The 19,350-nt window shown below is 44.6% G+C and overlaps 1 protein-coding gene across 1 annotated transcript in view; it reads left to right on the plus strand.

Annotated features, from left to right (window-relative positions):
• obscna (obscurin, cytoskeletal calmodulin and titin-interacting RhoGEF a) overlaps positions 1 to 19,350 on the plus strand; it is a 109,693-nt gene that overhangs the window by 44,271 nt on the left and 46,072 nt on the right. The window contains exons 37-43 of the mRNA XM_039003063.1: positions 277 to 540; positions 4,773 to 5,039; positions 5,892 to 6,155; positions 7,383 to 7,649; positions 8,502 to 8,765; positions 9,988 to 10,254; positions 11,120 to 11,383. Coding sequence (XP_038858991.1) covers positions 277 to 540; positions 4,773 to 5,039; positions 5,892 to 6,155; positions 7,383 to 7,649; positions 8,502 to 8,765; positions 9,988 to 10,254; positions 11,120 to 11,383 — 1,857 coding nt within the window. The remainder of the gene's footprint in view (positions 1 to 276; positions 541 to 4,772; positions 5,040 to 5,891; positions 6,156 to 7,382; positions 7,650 to 8,501; positions 8,766 to 9,987; positions 10,255 to 11,119; positions 11,384 to 19,350) is intronic.

Consider the following 19,350-nt stretch of genomic DNA (forward strand, 5'->3'; position numbering starts at 1 on the left):
ACACCGCCTGGTATAGAGGTCCTGGATGGCAGGAAGCTTGGACCCAGTGACGTACTGGGCCGTTCGCACTACCCTCTGTATTGCCTTGCGGTCGTAGGCCGAGCAGTTGCCATACCAGGCAGTGATGCAACCAGTCAGGATGCTCTCGATGGTGCAGCTGTAGAACAGCTCATCACGGCCATATTCAGTGCAACAAAACTCCAAGAAGTATAATGTATAAACACAATTATATGTGTACTGTACACATTTTGAGAGTTGACTTTCCTCTGTGTCCAGTTAAAGTACTCATTGAGGAGAAGCCCCGGGACACCGTCATCATGGAAGGGGAGACGGCGACCTTATCCTGTACGACCTCTGACCTCACTACCCCTGTCACATGGAGACGCAACAACATGCCCCTACTGAACGGAGACAAGTATGAGAACCGTAAGGAGGGCAAGCTCAACCTGCTTCTCATCCACAATGTGGACCCAGATGACTCTGGGATATACTCCTGTGACACTGGAGACATGCAGAGCAGCGCCAATCTGACTGTCACAGGTAAGAATTTCCCATCATCTACAGAGAAGCAACATAACCAGGATCTTATGTTTATCTCAGGGGGTTACAATATTCAGATTTTTTTCTGTGCATTACTTACCTTAACATTGGTAATTTGGAACATAGATTAGTAAGAGAGGGCATCAATGGGAGGGTGGGACAAGCTTGGCTTGGGTGGAGTAAATAGGGCAGAACTTGGATGGGGTTGTGGAGAGGGATGTATTTGGTTTGGGAGACAGAGAAGGAAGAACTTAATAATACTAAGAAATAGACAGGACCCAAATGTAACTGGTATCACTATTAGTAAACATGAGTATAAAATACATATATTTGCAGGTGATCTCCTGATATACCTGACCAATATTGAATACTCAATACCCCCTTTGCTAAAAATATTTTCTGAATACACTAGTCTCAGGATATAAAATTATCGTGGAATGGAACAAAATAATGGAAAAATAATAATACCTCTAGATGCACAGCAGTCCTTTAAGTGGATAACAAAACATATTAAATACTTAGGATCCTTAACAAGTGACAGCAAATGTAACGGAACCCCCCCCCCTCAAGGTGCGAACTCCGGGCGCACAACCAAAGTCTAGGGGAGGGTCTGGGCGGGCATCTGTCCACGGTGGCGGCTCCGGCTCCGGACGTGGTCCCCACCCCACCATAGTCAATCCCCGCTTCCGTAGCCTCCTCCCAATGGCCACCCTCCAAATTAACCCCACTGGATTAAGGGGCAACACCGGAATGAGGGGCAACACCGGAATGAGGGGCAGCTCCGGACTGAGTGGCGGCTCCGGGCTGGCTGGCGGATCCTGGCTGGCTGGCTCTGGCGGATCCTGGCTGGCTGGCGGCTCTGGCGGATCCTGGCTGGCTGGCGGCTCTGGCAGATCCTGGCTGGCTGGCGGCTCTGGCGGATCCTGGTTGGCTGGCGGCTCTGGCGGATCCTGGCTGGCTGGCGGCTCTGGCGGATCCTGGCTGGCTGGCGGCTCTGGCTGCTCATGGCCGGCTGGCGGCTCTGGCTGCTCATGGCCGGCTGGCGGCTCTTGCTGCTCATGGCCGGCTGGCGGCTCTTGCTGCTCATGGCCGGCTGGCGGCTCTTGCTGCTCATGGCTGGCTGGCGGCTCTTGCTGCTCATGGCTGGCTGGCGGCTCTTGCTGCTCATGGCTGGCTGGCGGCTCTTGCTGCTCATGGCTGGCTGGCGGCTCTTGCTGCTCATGGCTGGCTGGCGGCTCTGGCTGCTCATGGCTGGCTGGCGGCTCTGGCTGCTCATGGCTGGCTGGCGGCTCTTGCTGCTCATGGCTGGCTGGCGGCTCTGGCTGCTCATGGCTGGCTGGCGGCTCTGGCTGCTCATGGCTGGCTGGCGGCTCTGGCTGCTCCTGTCTGTCTGGCGGCTCTCGCTGCTCCTGTCTGGCTGGCGGCTCTGGCTGCTCCTTTCTGGCGGAAGGCTCTGGCTGCTCCTGTCTGGCGGAAGGCTCTGGCTGCTCCTGTCTGGCGGAAGGCTCTGGCTGCTCCTGTCTGGCGGAAGGCTCTGGCTGCTCCTGTCTGGCGGAAGGCTCTGGCTGCTCCTGTCTGGCGGACGGCTCTGGCGGCTCCTGTCTGGCGGACGGCTCTAGCGGCTCCTGTCTGGCGGACGGCTCTAGCGGCTCCTGTCTGGCAGATGGCTCTGAAGGCTCATGACAGACGGGCGGCTTTGAAGGCTCAGTACAGACGGGCGGCTTTGAAGGCTCAGTACAGACGGGCAGTTCATGCGGCGCTTGGCAGACGGACAGTTCAGACGGCGTTGGGCAGACGGGCAGTTCAGGCGCCGTTGGGCAGACGGGCAGTTCAGACGGCGTTGGGCAGACGGGCAGTTCAGGCGCCGCTGGGCAGACGGCAGACTCTGGCCGGCTGAGACGCACTGTAGGCCTGGTGCGTGGTGCCGGAACTGGAGGTACCGGGCTAAGAACACGCACCTTCAGGCTAGTGCGGGGAGCAGCAACAGGACACACAGGACTCTGGAGGCGCACAGGAGGCTTGGTGCGTGGTGTAGGCACTGGTGGTAATGGGCTGGAGACACGCACCATAGGGCTAGTGTGTGGAGGAGGAACAGGGCTCTGGAGACGCACAGGAGGCTTGGTGCGTGGTGCCGGTACTGGTGGTAATGGGCTGGAGACACGCACCACAGGGCTAGTGCGTGGAGGAGGAACAGGGCTCTGGAGACGCACAGGAAGCCTGGTGCGTGGTGTAAGCACTGGTGGTACTGGGCTGGGGCGGGGAGGTGGCGCCGGATATACCGGACCATGCAGGCGTACTGGTTCCCTTGAGCACTGAGCCTGCCCTACCTTACCTGGTTGTATGCTCCCCGTAGCCCGACCAGTGCGGGGAGGTGGAATAACCCGCACTGGGCTATGTAGGCGAACCGGGGACACCATGCGTAAGGCTGGTGCCATGTATGCCGGCCGGAGGAGACGCACTGGTGGCCAGATGCGTTGGGCCGGCTTCATGACATCCGGCTCAATACTCAATCTAGCCCTGCCAGTGCGGGGAGGTGGAATAACCCGCACCGGGCTAAGCACACGTACAGGCGACACCGTGCGCTCTACCGCATAACACGGTGTCTGCCCGTACTCTCGCTCTCCACGGTAAGATCGGGAAGTTGGCGCAGGTCTCCTACCTGACTTTGCCACACTACCCTTTAGCCCCCCCCCCCCCCCCCCCCCCCAAGAAATTTTTGGGCTTGACTAACAGGCTTCCTACCGCGTCGTCGTGCTGCCTCCATTCGCCGGTATCCCTCCTCACACTGTGCCAGAGAATCCCAGGCGGGCTCCGGCACTCTCCTTGGGTTGATCGCCCACCTGTCAATCTCCTCCCACGTAGTGTAGCCCAGATCCTTCTCCTGCTTCCGTGCTGCCTCCTCATACCGCCGCCTCTCGGCTTTAGCTGCCTCCAGCTCTTCACGAGGGCGGCGATATTCTCCAGGTTGAGCCCATGGACCTTTACCGTCCAGTATTTCCTCCCATGTCCAGAAATCCTGCGATCGCTGATGTTGCTTTTCACGCTGCTTGGTCCTTGTTTGGTGGGTGATTCTGTACGGCTGTCGACGTCGTTCTCCTCCTCAGATGAGGAGGAGCATGGATCGGACCAACACGCAGCGAGGTATGTAGACATGATGATTTTAATAATAATAACGAAGACGAAAATACACTTGAACAAACTACAAAACAACAAACGACGTAGACTGACCTGAACATAAGAACTTACATAAACACGAAGAACGCATGAAACAGGAACAGACTACCCAAACGAACGAACAAACGAAACAGTCCCGTGTGGTAGACACAGACACAGGAACACAATCACCCACCAACAAACAGTGAGAACAGCCTACCTTAATATGGTTCTCAATCAGAGGAAACGTCAAACACCTGCCTCTAATTGAGAACCATATCAGGCAACACATTTAACCCAACATAGAAACACATAACATAGAATGCCCACCCCAACTCACGCCCTGACCAACTCAACACATACAAAAACAATGGAAAACAGGTCAGGAACGTGACAGCAAACAACAAATATATGAAGATAACTTTATTCCATTACTCAACAATATGAAATCTGATCTAATTAAATGGAATAATCTTCCCATTAATCTTACAGGTAGATTTCATTTCTTTAGAATGGCATGACTCCCAAAGTTTTTGCATTTATGTTCGGTAATACCAATTACCCCGCCGAAGACGTTCTTTAAAAAAGTATACTTGTCAGAAAAACCATAGAATTAAAAGGAAAGTATTACATCTTCCTAAGTCTGAGGCTGGTTTAAATCTTCCAGACTTGGAATGGTATCAACTCACCACCCAAGACTTTTACTTGGTACATATAGTTAAATGCTCTAAAGAGGAACAATGGGCACATATTGAAGATGTGCATGCTCATCCCCAGAATATTTTCAGGTGTCTATTTTAAAAGGATAAAGCTAAGAACATAAATAACTTTGTATTTAATAACACTATAAAAATATTGAAGAAAATGTAATGTATTTTGCAAGAACCAATATCACTCCCTATAAACACAACCTTAAGGAACAATCCTTTGGATAGCTTTTCAGAATTCACTGATAAATTGATCCACATCTTACAATATTACAGTACAATATTCTGAATGATCTCTTTCTATTACTCACCCTAACATTGGTCAAATGGAACATAGATTTGGAATTCCCTTATTGTCTTCCAACTACCCAGAGCTGCCTCCATGCTTTGAAGAAGAGCTGCAGGCTGTGGAGGCTGAGGAAGGAGGCACGGCCTTCTTTTCCTGTGAGCTGTCTAAGCCTGGAGTCCCAGTCCAGTGGAGGAAGGGCCGGCTGCCTCTCAGGCCCAACAGGAAGTACCAGATGAAGCAAGACGGCTGTGTGTTTCAGCTACACATCCTGGAGCTGAAGTCCGAGGACAGTGGCAGCTACTCGTGCCAGGCAGGTTGTGTGGAGACCACCGCCTCTGTGTCTGTGAAAGGTATGTGTGTGATTGGTTGTGTAATAGCACACGCCTGCTGCATGTAGAGGACTCACACCCCATCAAATCAAATCAAATTGTATTAGTCACATGCGCCGAATACAACAAGGGTAAACCTTACAGTGAAATGCTCACTTACGAGCCCCTAACCAACAATGCAGTTTAAAAGACATACAGATAGGAACAAGAGATAAAAGTAACAAGTAATTAAAGAGCAGCAGTGAAATGACAATAGCGAGACTATATACAGGGGTGGTACCGATACAGAGTCAATGTGCGGGGGCACCGGTTATTTAAAGTAGTATGTCCATGTAGGTAGAGTTATTAAAGTGACTATGCATAGATGACAACAGAGAGTAGCAGTGGTGTAAAGAGAGGGTGGGGGGGCACTGTAAATGTGCCTGGGTAGCCATTTGACTAGATGTTCAGGAGTCTTATGGCTTGGGGGTAGAAGCTGTTAAGAAGCCTCTTGGACCTAGACTTGGCGCTCCGGTACCGCTTGCCGTGCGGCAGCAGAGAGAACAGTCTATGAGTAGAGTGGCTGGAGTCTTTGACGATTTTTAGGGCCTTCTTCTGACACCGCCTGGTATAGAGGTCCTGGATGGCAGGAAGCTTGGATCCAGTGACGTACTGGGCCGTTCGCACTACCCTCTGTATTGCCTTGCGGTCGTAGGCCGAGCAGTTGCCATACCAGGCAGTGATGCAACCAGTCAGGATGCTCTCGATGGTGCAGCTGTAGAACAGCTCATCACGGCCATATTCAGTGCAACAAAACTCCAAGAAGTATAATGTATAAACACAATTATATGTGTACTGTACACATTTTGAGAGTTGACTTTCCTCTGTGTCCAGTTAAAGTACTCATTGAGGAGAAGCCCCGGGACACCGTCATCATGGAAGGGGAGACGGCGACCTTATCCTGTACGACCTCTGACCTCACTACCCCTGTCACATGGAGACGCAACAACATGCCCCTACTGAACGGAGACAAGTATGAGAACCGTAAGGAGGGCAAGCTCAACCTGCTTCTCATCCACAATGTGGACCCAGATGACTCTGGGATATACTCCTGTGACACTGGAGACATGCAGAGCAGCGCCAATCTGACTGTCACAGGTAAGAATTTCCCATCATCTACAGAGAAGCAACATAACCAGGATCTTATGTTTATCTCAGGGGGTTACAATATTCAGATTTTTTTCTGTGCATTACTTACCCTAACATTGGTAATTTGGAACATAGATTAGTAAGAGAGGGCATCAATGGGAGGGTGGGACAAGCTTGGCTTGGGTGGAGTAAATAGGGCAGAACTTGGATGGGGTTGTGGAGAGGGATGTATTTGGTTTGGGAGACAGAGAAGGAAGAACTTAATAATACTAAGAAATAGACAGGACCCAAATGTAACTGGTATCACTATTAGTCAACATGAATATAAATAAATATATTTGCAGGTGATCTCTTGATATACCTGACCAATATTGAATACTCAATACCCTCTTTGCTAAAAATATTTTCTGAATACACTAGTCTCAGGATATAAAATTATCGTGGAATGGAACAAAATAATGGAAAAATAATAATACCTCATGATGCACAGCAGTCCTTTAAGTGGATAACAAAACATATTAAATACTTAGGATGCTTAACAAGTGACAGCAAACAACAAATATATGAAGATAACTTTATTCCATTACTCAACAATATGAAATCTGATCTAATTAAATGGAATAATCTTCCCATTAACCTTCCAGGTAGATTTCATTTCTTTAGAATGGCATGACTCCCAAAGTTTTTGCATTTATGTTCGGTAATACCAATTACCCCGCCGAAGACGTTCTTTAAAAAAGTATACTTGTCATAAAATCCATAGAATTAAAAGGAAAGTATTACATCTTCCTAAGTCTGAGGCTGGTTTAAATCTTCCAGACTTGGAATTGTATCAACTCACCACCCAAGACTTTTACTTGGTACATACTGTATAGTTAAATGCTCTAAAGAGGAACAATGGGTACATATTGAAGATGTGCATGCTCATCCCCAGAATCTTTTCACATGTCTATTTTCAAAGGATAAAGCTAAGAACATAAATAACTTTGTATTTAATAACACTATAAAAATATTGAAGAAAATGTAATGTATTTTGCAAGAACCAATATCACTCCCTATAAACACAACCTTAAGGAACAATCCTTTGGATAGCTTTTCAGAATTCACTGATAAATTGATCCACATCTTACAATATTACAGTACAATATTCTGAATTATCTCTTTCTATTACTCACCCTAACATTGGTCAAATGGAACATGGATTTGGAATTCCCTTATTGTCTTCCAACTACCCAGAGCTGCCTCCATGCTTTGAAGAAGAGCTGCAGGCTGTGGAGGCTGAGGAAGGAGGCATGGCCTTCTTTTCCTGTGAGCTGTCTAAGCCTGGAGTCCCAGTCCAGTGGAGGAAGGGCCGGCTGCCTCTCAGGCCCAACAGGAAGTACCAGATGAAGCAAGACGGCTGTGTGTTTCAGCTACACATCCTGGAGCTGAAGTCCGAGGACAGTGGCAGCTACTCGTGCCAGGCAGGTTGTGTGGAGACCACCGCCTCTGTGTCTGTGAAAGGTATGTGTGTGATTGGTTGTGTAATAGCACACGCCTGCTGCATGTAGAGGACTCACACCCCATCAAATCAAATCAAATTGTATTAGTCACATGCGCCGAATACAACAAGGGTAAACCTTACAGTGAAATGCTCACTTACGAGCCCCTAACCAACAATGCAGTTTAAAAGACATACAGATAGGAACAAGAGATAAAAGTAACAAGTAATTAAAGAGCAGCAGTGAAATGACAATAGCGAGACTATATACAGGGGTGGTACCGATACAGAGTCAATGTGCGGGGGCACCGGTTATTTAAAGTAGTATGTCCATGTAGGTAGAGTTATTAAAGTGACTATGCATAGATGACAACAGAGAGTAGCAGTGGTGTAAAGAGAGGGTGGGGGGGCACTGTAAATGTGCCTGGGTAGCCATTTGACTAGATGTTCAGGAGTCTTATGGCTTGGGGGTAGAAGCTGTTAAGAAGCCTCTTGGACCTAGACTTGGCGCTCCGGTACCGCTTGCCGTGCGGCAGCAGAGCGAACAGTCTATGAGTAGAGTGGCTGGAGTCTTTGACGATTTTTAGGGCCTTCTTCTGACACCGCCTGGTATAGAGGTCCTGGATGGCAGGAAGCTTGGATCCAGTGACGTACTGGGCCGTTCGCACTACCCTCTGTATTGCCTTGCGGTCGTAGGCCGAGCAGTTGCCATACCAGGCAGTGATGCAACCAGTCAGCATGCTCTCGATGGTGCAGCTGTAGAACAGCTCATCACGGCCATATTCAGTGCAACAAAACTCCAAGAAGTATAATGTATAAACACAATTATATGTGTAATGTACACATTTTGAGAGTTGACTTTCCTCTGTGTCCAGTTAAAGTACTCATTGAGGAGAAGCCCCGGGACACCGTCATCATGGAAGGGGAGACGGCGACCTTATCCTGTACGACCTCTGACCTCACTACCCCTGTCACATGGAGACGCAACAACATGCCCCTACTGAACGGAGACAAGTATGAGAACCGTAAGGAGGGCAAGCTCAACCTGCTTCTCATCCACAATGTGGACCCAGATGACTCTGGGATATACTCCTGTGACACTGGAGACATGCAGAGCAGCGCCAATCTGACTGTCACAGGTAAGAATTTCCCATCATCTACAGAGAAGCAACATAACCAGGATCTTATGTTTATCTCAGGGGGTTACAATATTCAGATTTTTTTCTGTGCATTACTTACCCTAACATTGGTAATTTGGAACATAGATTAGTAAGAGAGGGCATCAATGGGAGGGTGGGACAAGCTTGGCTTGGGTGGAGTAAATAGGGCAGAACTTGGATGGGGTTGTGGAGAGGGATGTATTTGGTTTGGGAGACAGAGAAGGAAGAACTTAATAATACTAAGAAATAGACAGGACCCAAATGTAACTGGTATCACTATTAGTCAACATGAATATAAATAAATATATTTGCAGGTGATCTCTTGATATACCTGACCAATATTGAATACTCAATACCCTCTTTGCTAAAAATATTTTCTGAATACACTAGTCTCAGGATATAAAATTATCGTGGAATGGAACAAAATAATGGAAAAATAATAATACCTCATGATGCACAGCAGTCCTTTAAGTGGATAACAAAACATATTAAATACTTAGGATGCTTAACAAGTGACAGCAAACAACAAATATATGAAGATAACTTTATTCCATTACTCAACAATATGAAATCTGATCTAATTAAATGGAATAATCTTCCCATTAACCTTCCAGGTAGATTTCATTTCTTTAGAATGGCATGACTCCCAAAGTTTTTGCATTTATGTTCGGTAATACCAATTACCCCGCCGAAGACGTTTTAAAAAAAAGTATACTTGTCATAAAATCCATAGAATTAAAAGGAAAGTATTACATCTTCCTAAGTCTGAGGCTGGTTTAAATCTTCCAGACTTGGAATGGTATCAACTCACTACCCAAGACTTTTACTTGGTACATATAGTTAAATGCTCTAAAGAGGAACAATGGGTACATATTGAAGATGTGCATGCTCATCCCCAGAATCTTTTCACATGTCTATTTTAAAAGGATAAAGCTAAGAACATAAATCACTTTATATTTAATAACACTATAAAAATATTGAAGAAAATGTAATGTATTTTGCAAGAACCAATATCACTCCCTATAAACACAACCTTATGGAACAATCCTTTGGATAGCTTTTCAGAATTCACTGATAAATTGATCCACATCTTACAATATTACAGTACAATATTCAGAATTATCTCTTTCTATTACTCACCCTAACATTGGTCAAATGGAACATAGATTTGGAATTCCCTTATTGTCTTCCAACTGCCCAGAGCTGCCTCCATGCTTTGAAGAAGAGCTGCAGGCTGTGGAGGCTGAGGAAGGAGGCACGGCCTTCCTTTCCTGTGAACTGTCTAAGCCTGGAGTCCCAGTCCAGTGGAGGAAGGGCCGGCTGCCTCTCAGGCCCAACAATAAGTACCAGATGAAACAGGACGGCTGTGTGTTTCAGCTACACATCCTGGAGCTGAAGTCCGAGGACAGTGGCAGCTACTCGTGCCAGGCAGGTTGTGTGGAGACCACCACCTCTGTGTCTGTGAAAGGTATGTGTGTGATTGGTTGTGTAATAGCACACGCCTGCTGCATGTAGAGGATTCACACCCCATCAAATCAAATCAAATCAAATTGTATTAGTCACATGCGCTGAATACAACAAGTGTAGACCTTACAGTGAAATGCTCACTTACGAGCCCCTAACCAACAATGCAGTTGAAAAAAAATACAGATAGGAACAAGAGATAAAAGTAACAAGTAATTAAAGAGCAGCAGTGAAATAACAATAGCGAGACTATATACAGGGGGGTACCGATACAGAGTCAATGTGTGGGGGCAGTGGTTATTTGAGGTAGTATGTACATGTAGGTAGAGTTATTAAAGTGACAATGCATAGATGACAACAGAGAGTAGCAGTGGTGTAAAGATGGGTGAAAGGGGGGGGGGGGGGCACTGCAAATAGTCTGGGTAGCCATTTGACTAGATGTTCAGGAGTCTTATGATTTGGGGGTAGAAGCTGTTAAGAAGCCTCTTAGGCCTAGACTTGGCGCTCCGGTGACGCTTGCCGTGCGATAGCAGAGAGAACAGTCTATGAGTAGGGTGGCTGGAGTCTTTGACAATTTTTAGGGCCTTCTTCTGACACCGCCTGGTATAGAGGTCCTGGATGGCAGGAAGCTTGGCCCCAGTGACGTACTGGGCCGTTCGCACTACCCTCTGTAGTGCCTTGTGGTCAGAGGCCGAGCAGTTGCCGTACCAGGCAGTGATGCAACCAGTCAGGATGCTCTCGATGGTGCAGCTGTAGAACAGCTCATCACGGCCATATTCAGTGCAACAAAACTCCAAGAAGTATAAAGTATAAACACAATTATATGTGTACTGTACACATTTTGAGAGTTGACTTTCCTCTGTGTCCAGTTAAAGTACTCATTGAGAAGAAGCCCCGGGACACCGTCATCATGGAAGGGGAGACGGCGACCTTATCCTGTACGACCTCTGACCTCACTACCCCTGTCACATGGAGACGCAACAACATGCCCCTACTGAACGGAGACAAGTATGAGAACCGTAAGGAGGGCAAGCTCAACCTGCTTCTCATCCACAATGTGGACCCAGATGACTCTGGGATATACTCCTGTGATACTGGAGACATGCAGAGCAGCGCCAATCTGACTGTCACAGGTAAGAATTTCCCATCAGAGAAGTAACATAACCAGGGACTTATTTCAGGGTTTTACAGTATTCAGAATTCTTTCTGTGTGTTACTCACCCTAACATCGGTCAAGTGGAACATAGATTTGTAAGAGAGGTGTCGTGGTGAATTCCTTTATTATCAAATGAGGAGATACAAACACATCACACAAGTCAGAGTTATACTTAAACTAAATACTTTTTTCACTTATTAATAAGGAACACATGTCACACGACACCCACACAAGTGAATGATGTGAGTGCTCTTCAATTACTATGGCTGGTCAACAAACCACCCTTAGATGAGTCATCGAGAGCCCCGAGACCAAGTATACAAAGGTATTTTATAGTAAAGATACACCCCCTTAGTCTACATGACAAACAGCAAATGTGTGGAATGGGTCACAAGGTTGGGATCCGTATGAAAGAAATGAATAATTCACAGCAGATGGTTTCTGCTGTAAAGACTGTTCTCATTGTGTGGAAACCAGGGTCTGGCCCCCAAAACAAGCTTCCCCTCATCATTATCCATAGCCGAGCCATCTTCACCCTGGTAACTCCCGGCACACAAACATCAACTCATGCTATGAAATGCGGTCTTTAGGCCTTGATCAGCAAAGGCGTCGTAAATCTACTGTCGGCATTAAAGCCCCAGAGGCCCGCTCAGTTCACACAGACACAATATACTTCTAAGAACCCACTATTCTGTTGCATAAACCAACCGTTTGATGCAATAACAGTATTGTAACATAATATTGTAATTTCGCTCCCCCATTTTGAGAATTCTATCGACTTAAAAGAAAACGTCCTTGCAATAATACACTACCATTGTAAATGACCATACGTCGGTTCATTGAGCCTTTAACCTTAACATAAAATGATCCTTAATTTGGGAATGATGTAAACATGAAAATATCGTTAACAAATGATCTGCAGTTTAAATCGAAGTACATTTTTCATCAGTACGAAACAAATCATCGCGTTGATACTAAGCCTACTCCCCTAGGTCAGCATCCCAGAAACTAAAATTAGCATATCTGGTTGGACAAATCAAAGTAGTGAATCCCGGTTTATTGTGTTGGTGCGTAATGAACGTAACCCAGGACAAGCATCACGATCCCACTATTTAGAAGGCTACTCCTATAGATCAAATAGATTAGGATCATTTTCACTCTCAGGATCAGAGTTCACCCTCTCCATTCACCAGGGCGTGCTGAGAATAGTGTCGACATCTTTAGTACACAACAACAATCAAAACCATCAATCCGTAATACATGAATTGCGTCACTCATATGGTTATTAACATACTAAACTCAAATCAATCAGTCCGTTTTTAAAAATCATTCAGTTTCCAAATCGTAATCAAAATCCAATTAATTATCCAACCCAAATTTAGAATGACAATGCTCAGGGATTCACATTGGTCCAAACACTCAACGTTAAAACCCTCAACATAACACACAACAACATTGGCAGAATGTACATGTATATTAAAATACAGTATAATTATCCTATAATTCTAGTATTACGTTTATTATCACGATTATAATTACAGATCATCATCTTAATGCATTCTTAATCTAAATTACTGTACATTTTGCAGTGTGTAGATGACCCAAAATATATATATTTTTAGACAAGCCTAAATCAATTATGGGCACAGGTGACCAACCCCCCCCCCCCCCCCCCCCCCCCCTTCAGGCACTGATTCTGCTGGCGTCTTTTCATTGGTTCTTCTTCAGATAGCTTCATGATTCAAAGTTGAAGGCCCAAGATAATGTCCCACCTGAGCTGCCACCACCTTTACCACCCATTATATCTTGACCATTTGCCAACGATACCAGCAACATGAGAGAAGTTTGGAACAGATCTCTCTCCATGCTCACTCCATGTGGACTCCTGTCACACTACTGAGAGAAAAGGCATGAGAGAAAAAACAGTTGATAGCTTCGATTGGATGCTGTACACCGGTTGCAGGCTCGGACTCAGGTCTCTCAGTAGAAATGGTGCGGACAGGGCCGTGTTGAAGGCCTTTGTCGGTCTTCTTCAGCCGGTTAGAGGGAGTTTTGAGGTTCACACTGTTCTCGGCTGAATTATCCCTGCCATGCATCAAGACACCATCCGACGTCACCTTTCATGATAACCTCGAGAGAAGACAGATCAGAACAACAGCTTAGTTCAGGAAATCCAGACAAATTATGACTTTTACCAATTATTCTTCATATAAATCTCTAAACACATGTCAAAGTGAATAACAACACATTCTGTTGAACTATTTTTTTTCAAATTGGCTTACACTCCCCATCACATTGTCAACTTCATCGCAGAGCCACAGGATCAGGAAGTTAGACCTCTGACCCATCGGGAGAAATCCCAACAATCCAGGAGACCCAATCTGGTGAGATTTGTATCGAAACAAAACAGAACAAGCAACACAACAATACACTCCTTCATATCACTCGATACACTTCTTCATATCACTCAATACACTCCTACATATCACTCGATACACTCCTACATATCACTCAATACACTCCTTCATATCACTCGATACACTTCTACATATCACTCAATACACTCCTTCATATCACTCGATACACTTCTACACATCACTCAATACACTCCTACATATTACTCGATACACTTCTACATATCACTCAATACACTCCTTCATATCACTCGATACACTTCTACATATCACTCAATACACTTCTACATATCACTCAATACACTCCTACATATCACTCGATACACTTCTACATATCACTCAATACACTCCTTCATATCACTCGATACACTTCTACATATCACTCAATACACTCCTACATATCACTTGAGCTGTGTAAACTTCACTACAATACCTCAGAGGACTGATAATTACCCCATTTTGACACATGACTCACAATGTGGTCCTAAAACAAAACACTCACATAAAGTAACCCAGGGCATACCTGGCTAGCACATTTAAAATAATTGGATTTCACCACTTCTGAGGGTCACTTAGACACTTTTCAGAACAATGTCCTTCTTTCAATAGGGCTTCACCAGGTACTGTGCTTCACTAAGAACCCACAGTCACCCTGGCCCCTCGCCCCTACAGACCGCACCAATCTCCACTGTGATCAATTCAGTATCAGGCCGGCTCTAAGTCGCCCGCAAACGACCAATGATAGGTGTCTTTGAGTCTACTAACTCTCCGATCCTCCTCCACTGACTCGGCCCTGTTTACGTCTCTACGGTGTCCCCTCATACAGGACCACACTCAGAGCCCACGTAACAGAGGCTTTTCTTAAAAACTTGACTTTGTGTGGTTCGCTCCTCTCTTTAAAAAAAAAACTATGTTCGGGATGTGGTATCCACTCGGCTCGCTTCCTCTCAGATCTTAGGCGGGTCCATCTGCTCCGTTCCCGAAGTGTGGTCTCCCTGAGATTGCAAGTTTGAGGGATCCCTTGTATCACGATTTACCCAGGTCGTCAGGAGCGGTCACCAAGTGAAGATTCGCATCCACATCCCCGTCGCCAAATGTCGTGGTTAATTCCTTTATTATCAAATGAGAAGAGACAAACAAATCACACAAGTCAGAGTTATACTGGGTCTTCCTTTCCTGTGGCAGTCCTCATGAGAGCCAGTTTCATCATAGCACTTGATGGTTTTTGCGACTGCACTTGAAGTAACTTTCAAAGTAATTTACATTTTCCGGATTGACTGACCTTCATGTCTTAAAATAATGATGGATGGTCATTTCTCTTTTCTTATTTGAGCTGTTCTTGTCATAATATAGACTTGGTCTTTTACCAAATAGGGCTGTATTCTGTATACCACCCCTACTTTGTCACATCACAACTGATTGGCTCAAACGCATTAAGATGGAAATAAATTCCACAAATTAACTTTTAACAAAGCACACCTGTTAATTGAAATGCATTCCAGGTGACTACCTCATGAAGCTGGTTGAGAGAATGCCAAGAGTGTGCAAAGCTGTCATCAAGGCAAAGGGTGGCTACTTTGAAGAATCTAAAATATACGCAACCGTTCAAAAATTTGGGGTCACTTAGAAATGTCCTTGTTATAGAAAGAAAAGCAAACATTTTTGTCCATTAAAATAACATCAATTTGATCAGAAATACAGTGTAGACATTGTTAATGTTGTAAATGACTATTGTAGCTGGAAACTGCAGATTTTTTACGGAACATCTACATCGGCGTACAGAGGCCCATTATGAGCAACCATCACTCCTGTGTTCCAATGGCATGTTGTGTTAGCTTGTTTGGCATTTTAAAAGGCTAATTGATCATTAGAAAACCCTTTTGCAATTATGTTAGCACAGCTGAAAACGGTTGTGCTGATTAAAGAAGCAATGACACTGGCCTTCTTTAGACTAGTTGAGTATCTGGAGCATCAGCATTTGTGGGTTCCATTACAGGCTCAAATGGCCAGAAACAAATACCTCTCTTCTGAAACTCATCAGTCTATTCTTGTTCTGAGAAATGTGATTCTATTCCACTATTCCATGTGAGAAATTGCCAAGAAACTGAAGATCTCGTACAACGCTGTGCACTACTCCCTTCACAGAACAGCGCAAACTGGCTTTAACCAGAATAGAAAGAGTAGTGGGAGGCCCCGGTGCACAACTGAGCAAGAGGACAAGTACATTAGAGTATCTAGTTTTAGAAACAGACGCCTCACAAGTCCTCAACTGGCAGCTTCATTACATAGTACCCACAAAACACCAGTCTCAATGTCAACAGTGAAGTGGCGACTCCGGGATGCTGGCCTTCTAGGCAGAGTTCCCCTGTCCAGTGTCTGTGTTATTTTGCCCATATTAATCTTTTCGATTTGTTGGCCAGTCTGAGATATGGCTTTTTCTTTGCAACTCTGCCTAGAAGGCCAGCATCCCGGAGCCCCATCTTCACTGTTGACGTTGAGACTGGTGTTTTGCAGGTATTGAAGCTGCCAGTTGAGGACTTGTGAGGTGTCTGTTTCTCAAACTAGACACTCTAACTGCAAAATAGTTTTCTAATGATCAATTAGCTTTTTAAAATGATAAACTTGGATTAGCTAACACAACATGCCATTGGAACACAGGAGTGATGGTTGCTGATAATGGGCCTCTGTACGCCTATGTAGATATTCCATTTAAAAAATCTGCTGTTTCCAGCTACAATAGTCATTTAGAACATTAACAATGTCCACACTGTATTTCTGATCAGTTTGATGTTATTTTAATGCATTAAAAAGGTGTTTTTCTTTCAAAACAAGGACACTTCTATGTGACCCCAAACTTTTGAACGGTATTTTGTATTTGTTTAACACTTTTTTGGTTACTACATGATTCCATATGTGTTATTTCATAGTTTTGATGTCTTCACTATTATTCTACAATGTAGAAAATAGTAAAAATAAAGAAAAACCCTTGAATGAGTAGGTGTGTCCAAACTTTTGACTGGTACTGTATGTAACATATAAAATAACTATGTATTTATACTATGATCCTCCCCTTCTATGGAATGCCCGCCGCCTTCATACAGTGGGGCAAAAAAGTATTTAGTCAGCCACCAATTGTGCAAGTTCTCCCACTTTAAAATATGAGAGAGGCCTGTAATGTTCATCATAGGTACACTTCAACTATGACAGATAAAATGAGAAAAAAAAATCCAGAAAATCACATTGTAGGATTTTTAATGAATTTATTTGCAAATTATGGTGGAAAATAAGTATTTGGTCACCTACAAACAAGCAAGATTTCTGGCTCTCACAGACCTGTAACTTCTTCTTTAAGAGGCTCCTCTGTCCTCCACTCGTTACCTGTATTAATGGCACCTGTTTGAACTTGTTATCAGTATAAAAGACACCTGTCCACAACCTCAAACAGTCACACTCCAAACTCCACTATGGCCAAGACCAAAGAGCTGTCAAAGGACACCAGAAACAAAATTGTAGACCTGCACCAGGCTGGGAAGACTGAATCTGCAATAGGTAAGCAGCTTGGTTTTAAGAAATCAACTGTGGGAGCAATTATTAGGAAATGGAAGACATACAAGACCACTGATAATCTCCCTCGATCTGGGGCTCCACGCAAGATCTCACCCCGTGGGGTCAAACTGATCACAAGAACGGTGAGCAAAAATCCCAGAACCACACGGGGGGACCTAGTGAATGACCTGCAGAGAGCTGGGACCAAAGTAACAAAGCCTCCCATCAGTAACACACTACGCCGCCAGGGACTCAAATCCTGCAGTGCCAGACGTGTCCCCCTGCTTAAGCCAGTACATGTCCAGGCCCGTCTGAAGTTTGCTAGAGAGCATTTGGATGATCCAGAAGAAGATTGGGAGAATGTCATATGGTCAGATGAAACCAAAATATAACTTTTTGGTAAAAACTCAACTCGTCGTGTTTGGAGGACAAAGAATGCTGAGTTGCATCCAAAGAACACCATACCTACTGTGAAGCATGGGGGTGGAAACATCATGCTTTGGGGCTGTTTTTCTGCAAAGGGACCAGGACGACTGATCCGTGTAAAGGACAGAATGAATGGGGCCATGTATCGTGAGATTTGAGTGAAAACCTCCTTCCATCAGCAAGGGCATTGAAGATGAAACGTGGCTGGGTCTTTCAGCATGACAATGATCCCAAACACACCGCCCGGGCAACGAAGGAGTGGCTTCGTAAGAAGCATTTCAAGGTCCTGGAGTGGCCTAGCCAGTCTCCAGATCTCAACCCCATAGAAAATCTTTGGAGGGAGTTGAAAGTCCGTGTTGCACAGCAACAGCCCCAAAACATCACTGCTCTAGAGGAGATCTGCATGGGGGAATAGGCCAAAATACCAGCAACAGTGTGTGAAAACCTTGTGAAGACTTACAGAAAACGTTTGACCTCTGTCATTGCCAACAAAGGGTATATAACAAAGTATTGAGATAAACTTTTGTTATTGACCAAATACTTATTTTCCACCATAATTTGCAAATAAATTCATTAAAAATCCTACAATGTGATTTTCTGGAATTTTTTTTCTCATTTTGTCTGTCATAGTTGAAGTGTACCAATGATGAAAATTACAGGCTTCTCTCATCTTTTTAAGTGGGAGAACTTGCACAATTGGTGGCTGACTAAATACTTTTTTGCATTTCTGCTAAAATGTGTTATTTGGTTCTTCAATGATAACCTTATCTGTTCTGGCTAACTTTGATTCTATACAAGTAAAGACCAACAATATCCAATTTATCACATGGAATATGCACAGGGAAAAAAGCATCTGGTTCGCAACCACTTAAAGAGATTTTCAGCAAATATGGTTTTCTTGCAAGAGTTACATTTCTTTTAAATTATAAATTGAACATCTAAAGAGGAGCTGGGTTGGAGAGGCATATGCTGCCACCTACTGTAGTAACAGCAGAGGTGTAGGCATCCTGGTAAATAAGAATATATAATTTCCCCTTATATCCCAGCACATGGACCAAAAAGGCAATTTTCTAATATTGAATTAAATGTACTTTACATGGTGAAAAATACACATTGATTTCATAGTATATCCCACCAGTGGCAAATCTGGTGTTTTTAGATGTAATTCATACTATATTAGATCAAATCCAGACAGGAATTATTATTATAGCATGTGACCTAAATCATACATTCGATAAGATTGACTGACATAGTAATAAAAAAGGGAGCCTCCATAGAGGTTGAAAAACGTTCTCTACAAATATTTACAGGACACCTGCATATGACTATTCCCACCTACAAAAGACAATTCCTTTTTTTCTCAAGTAAGAAAAGCTATTCAAGAATTGGCTCCATTTTTTTTCTCTAAAAATGCACTCAGCAATTTACTGGATAAAGAAAAATCATGATATAGTGATATTGGATCATTCTCCGGTATCATGCTTAATTACACCAATAGAAAATGCACTTAGCGACAGAATTGGAGAATGAACAGCGCACATCTTATAGACCCGAAATG

The sequence above is a fragment of the Salvelinus namaycush genome, chromosome 10 (genome assembly GCF_016432855.1).
Source record: "Salvelinus namaycush isolate Seneca chromosome 10, SaNama_1.0, whole genome shotgun sequence".
In the NCBI taxonomy this organism is placed as follows: domain Eukaryota; kingdom Metazoa; phylum Chordata; class Actinopteri; order Salmoniformes; family Salmonidae; genus Salvelinus; species Salvelinus namaycush.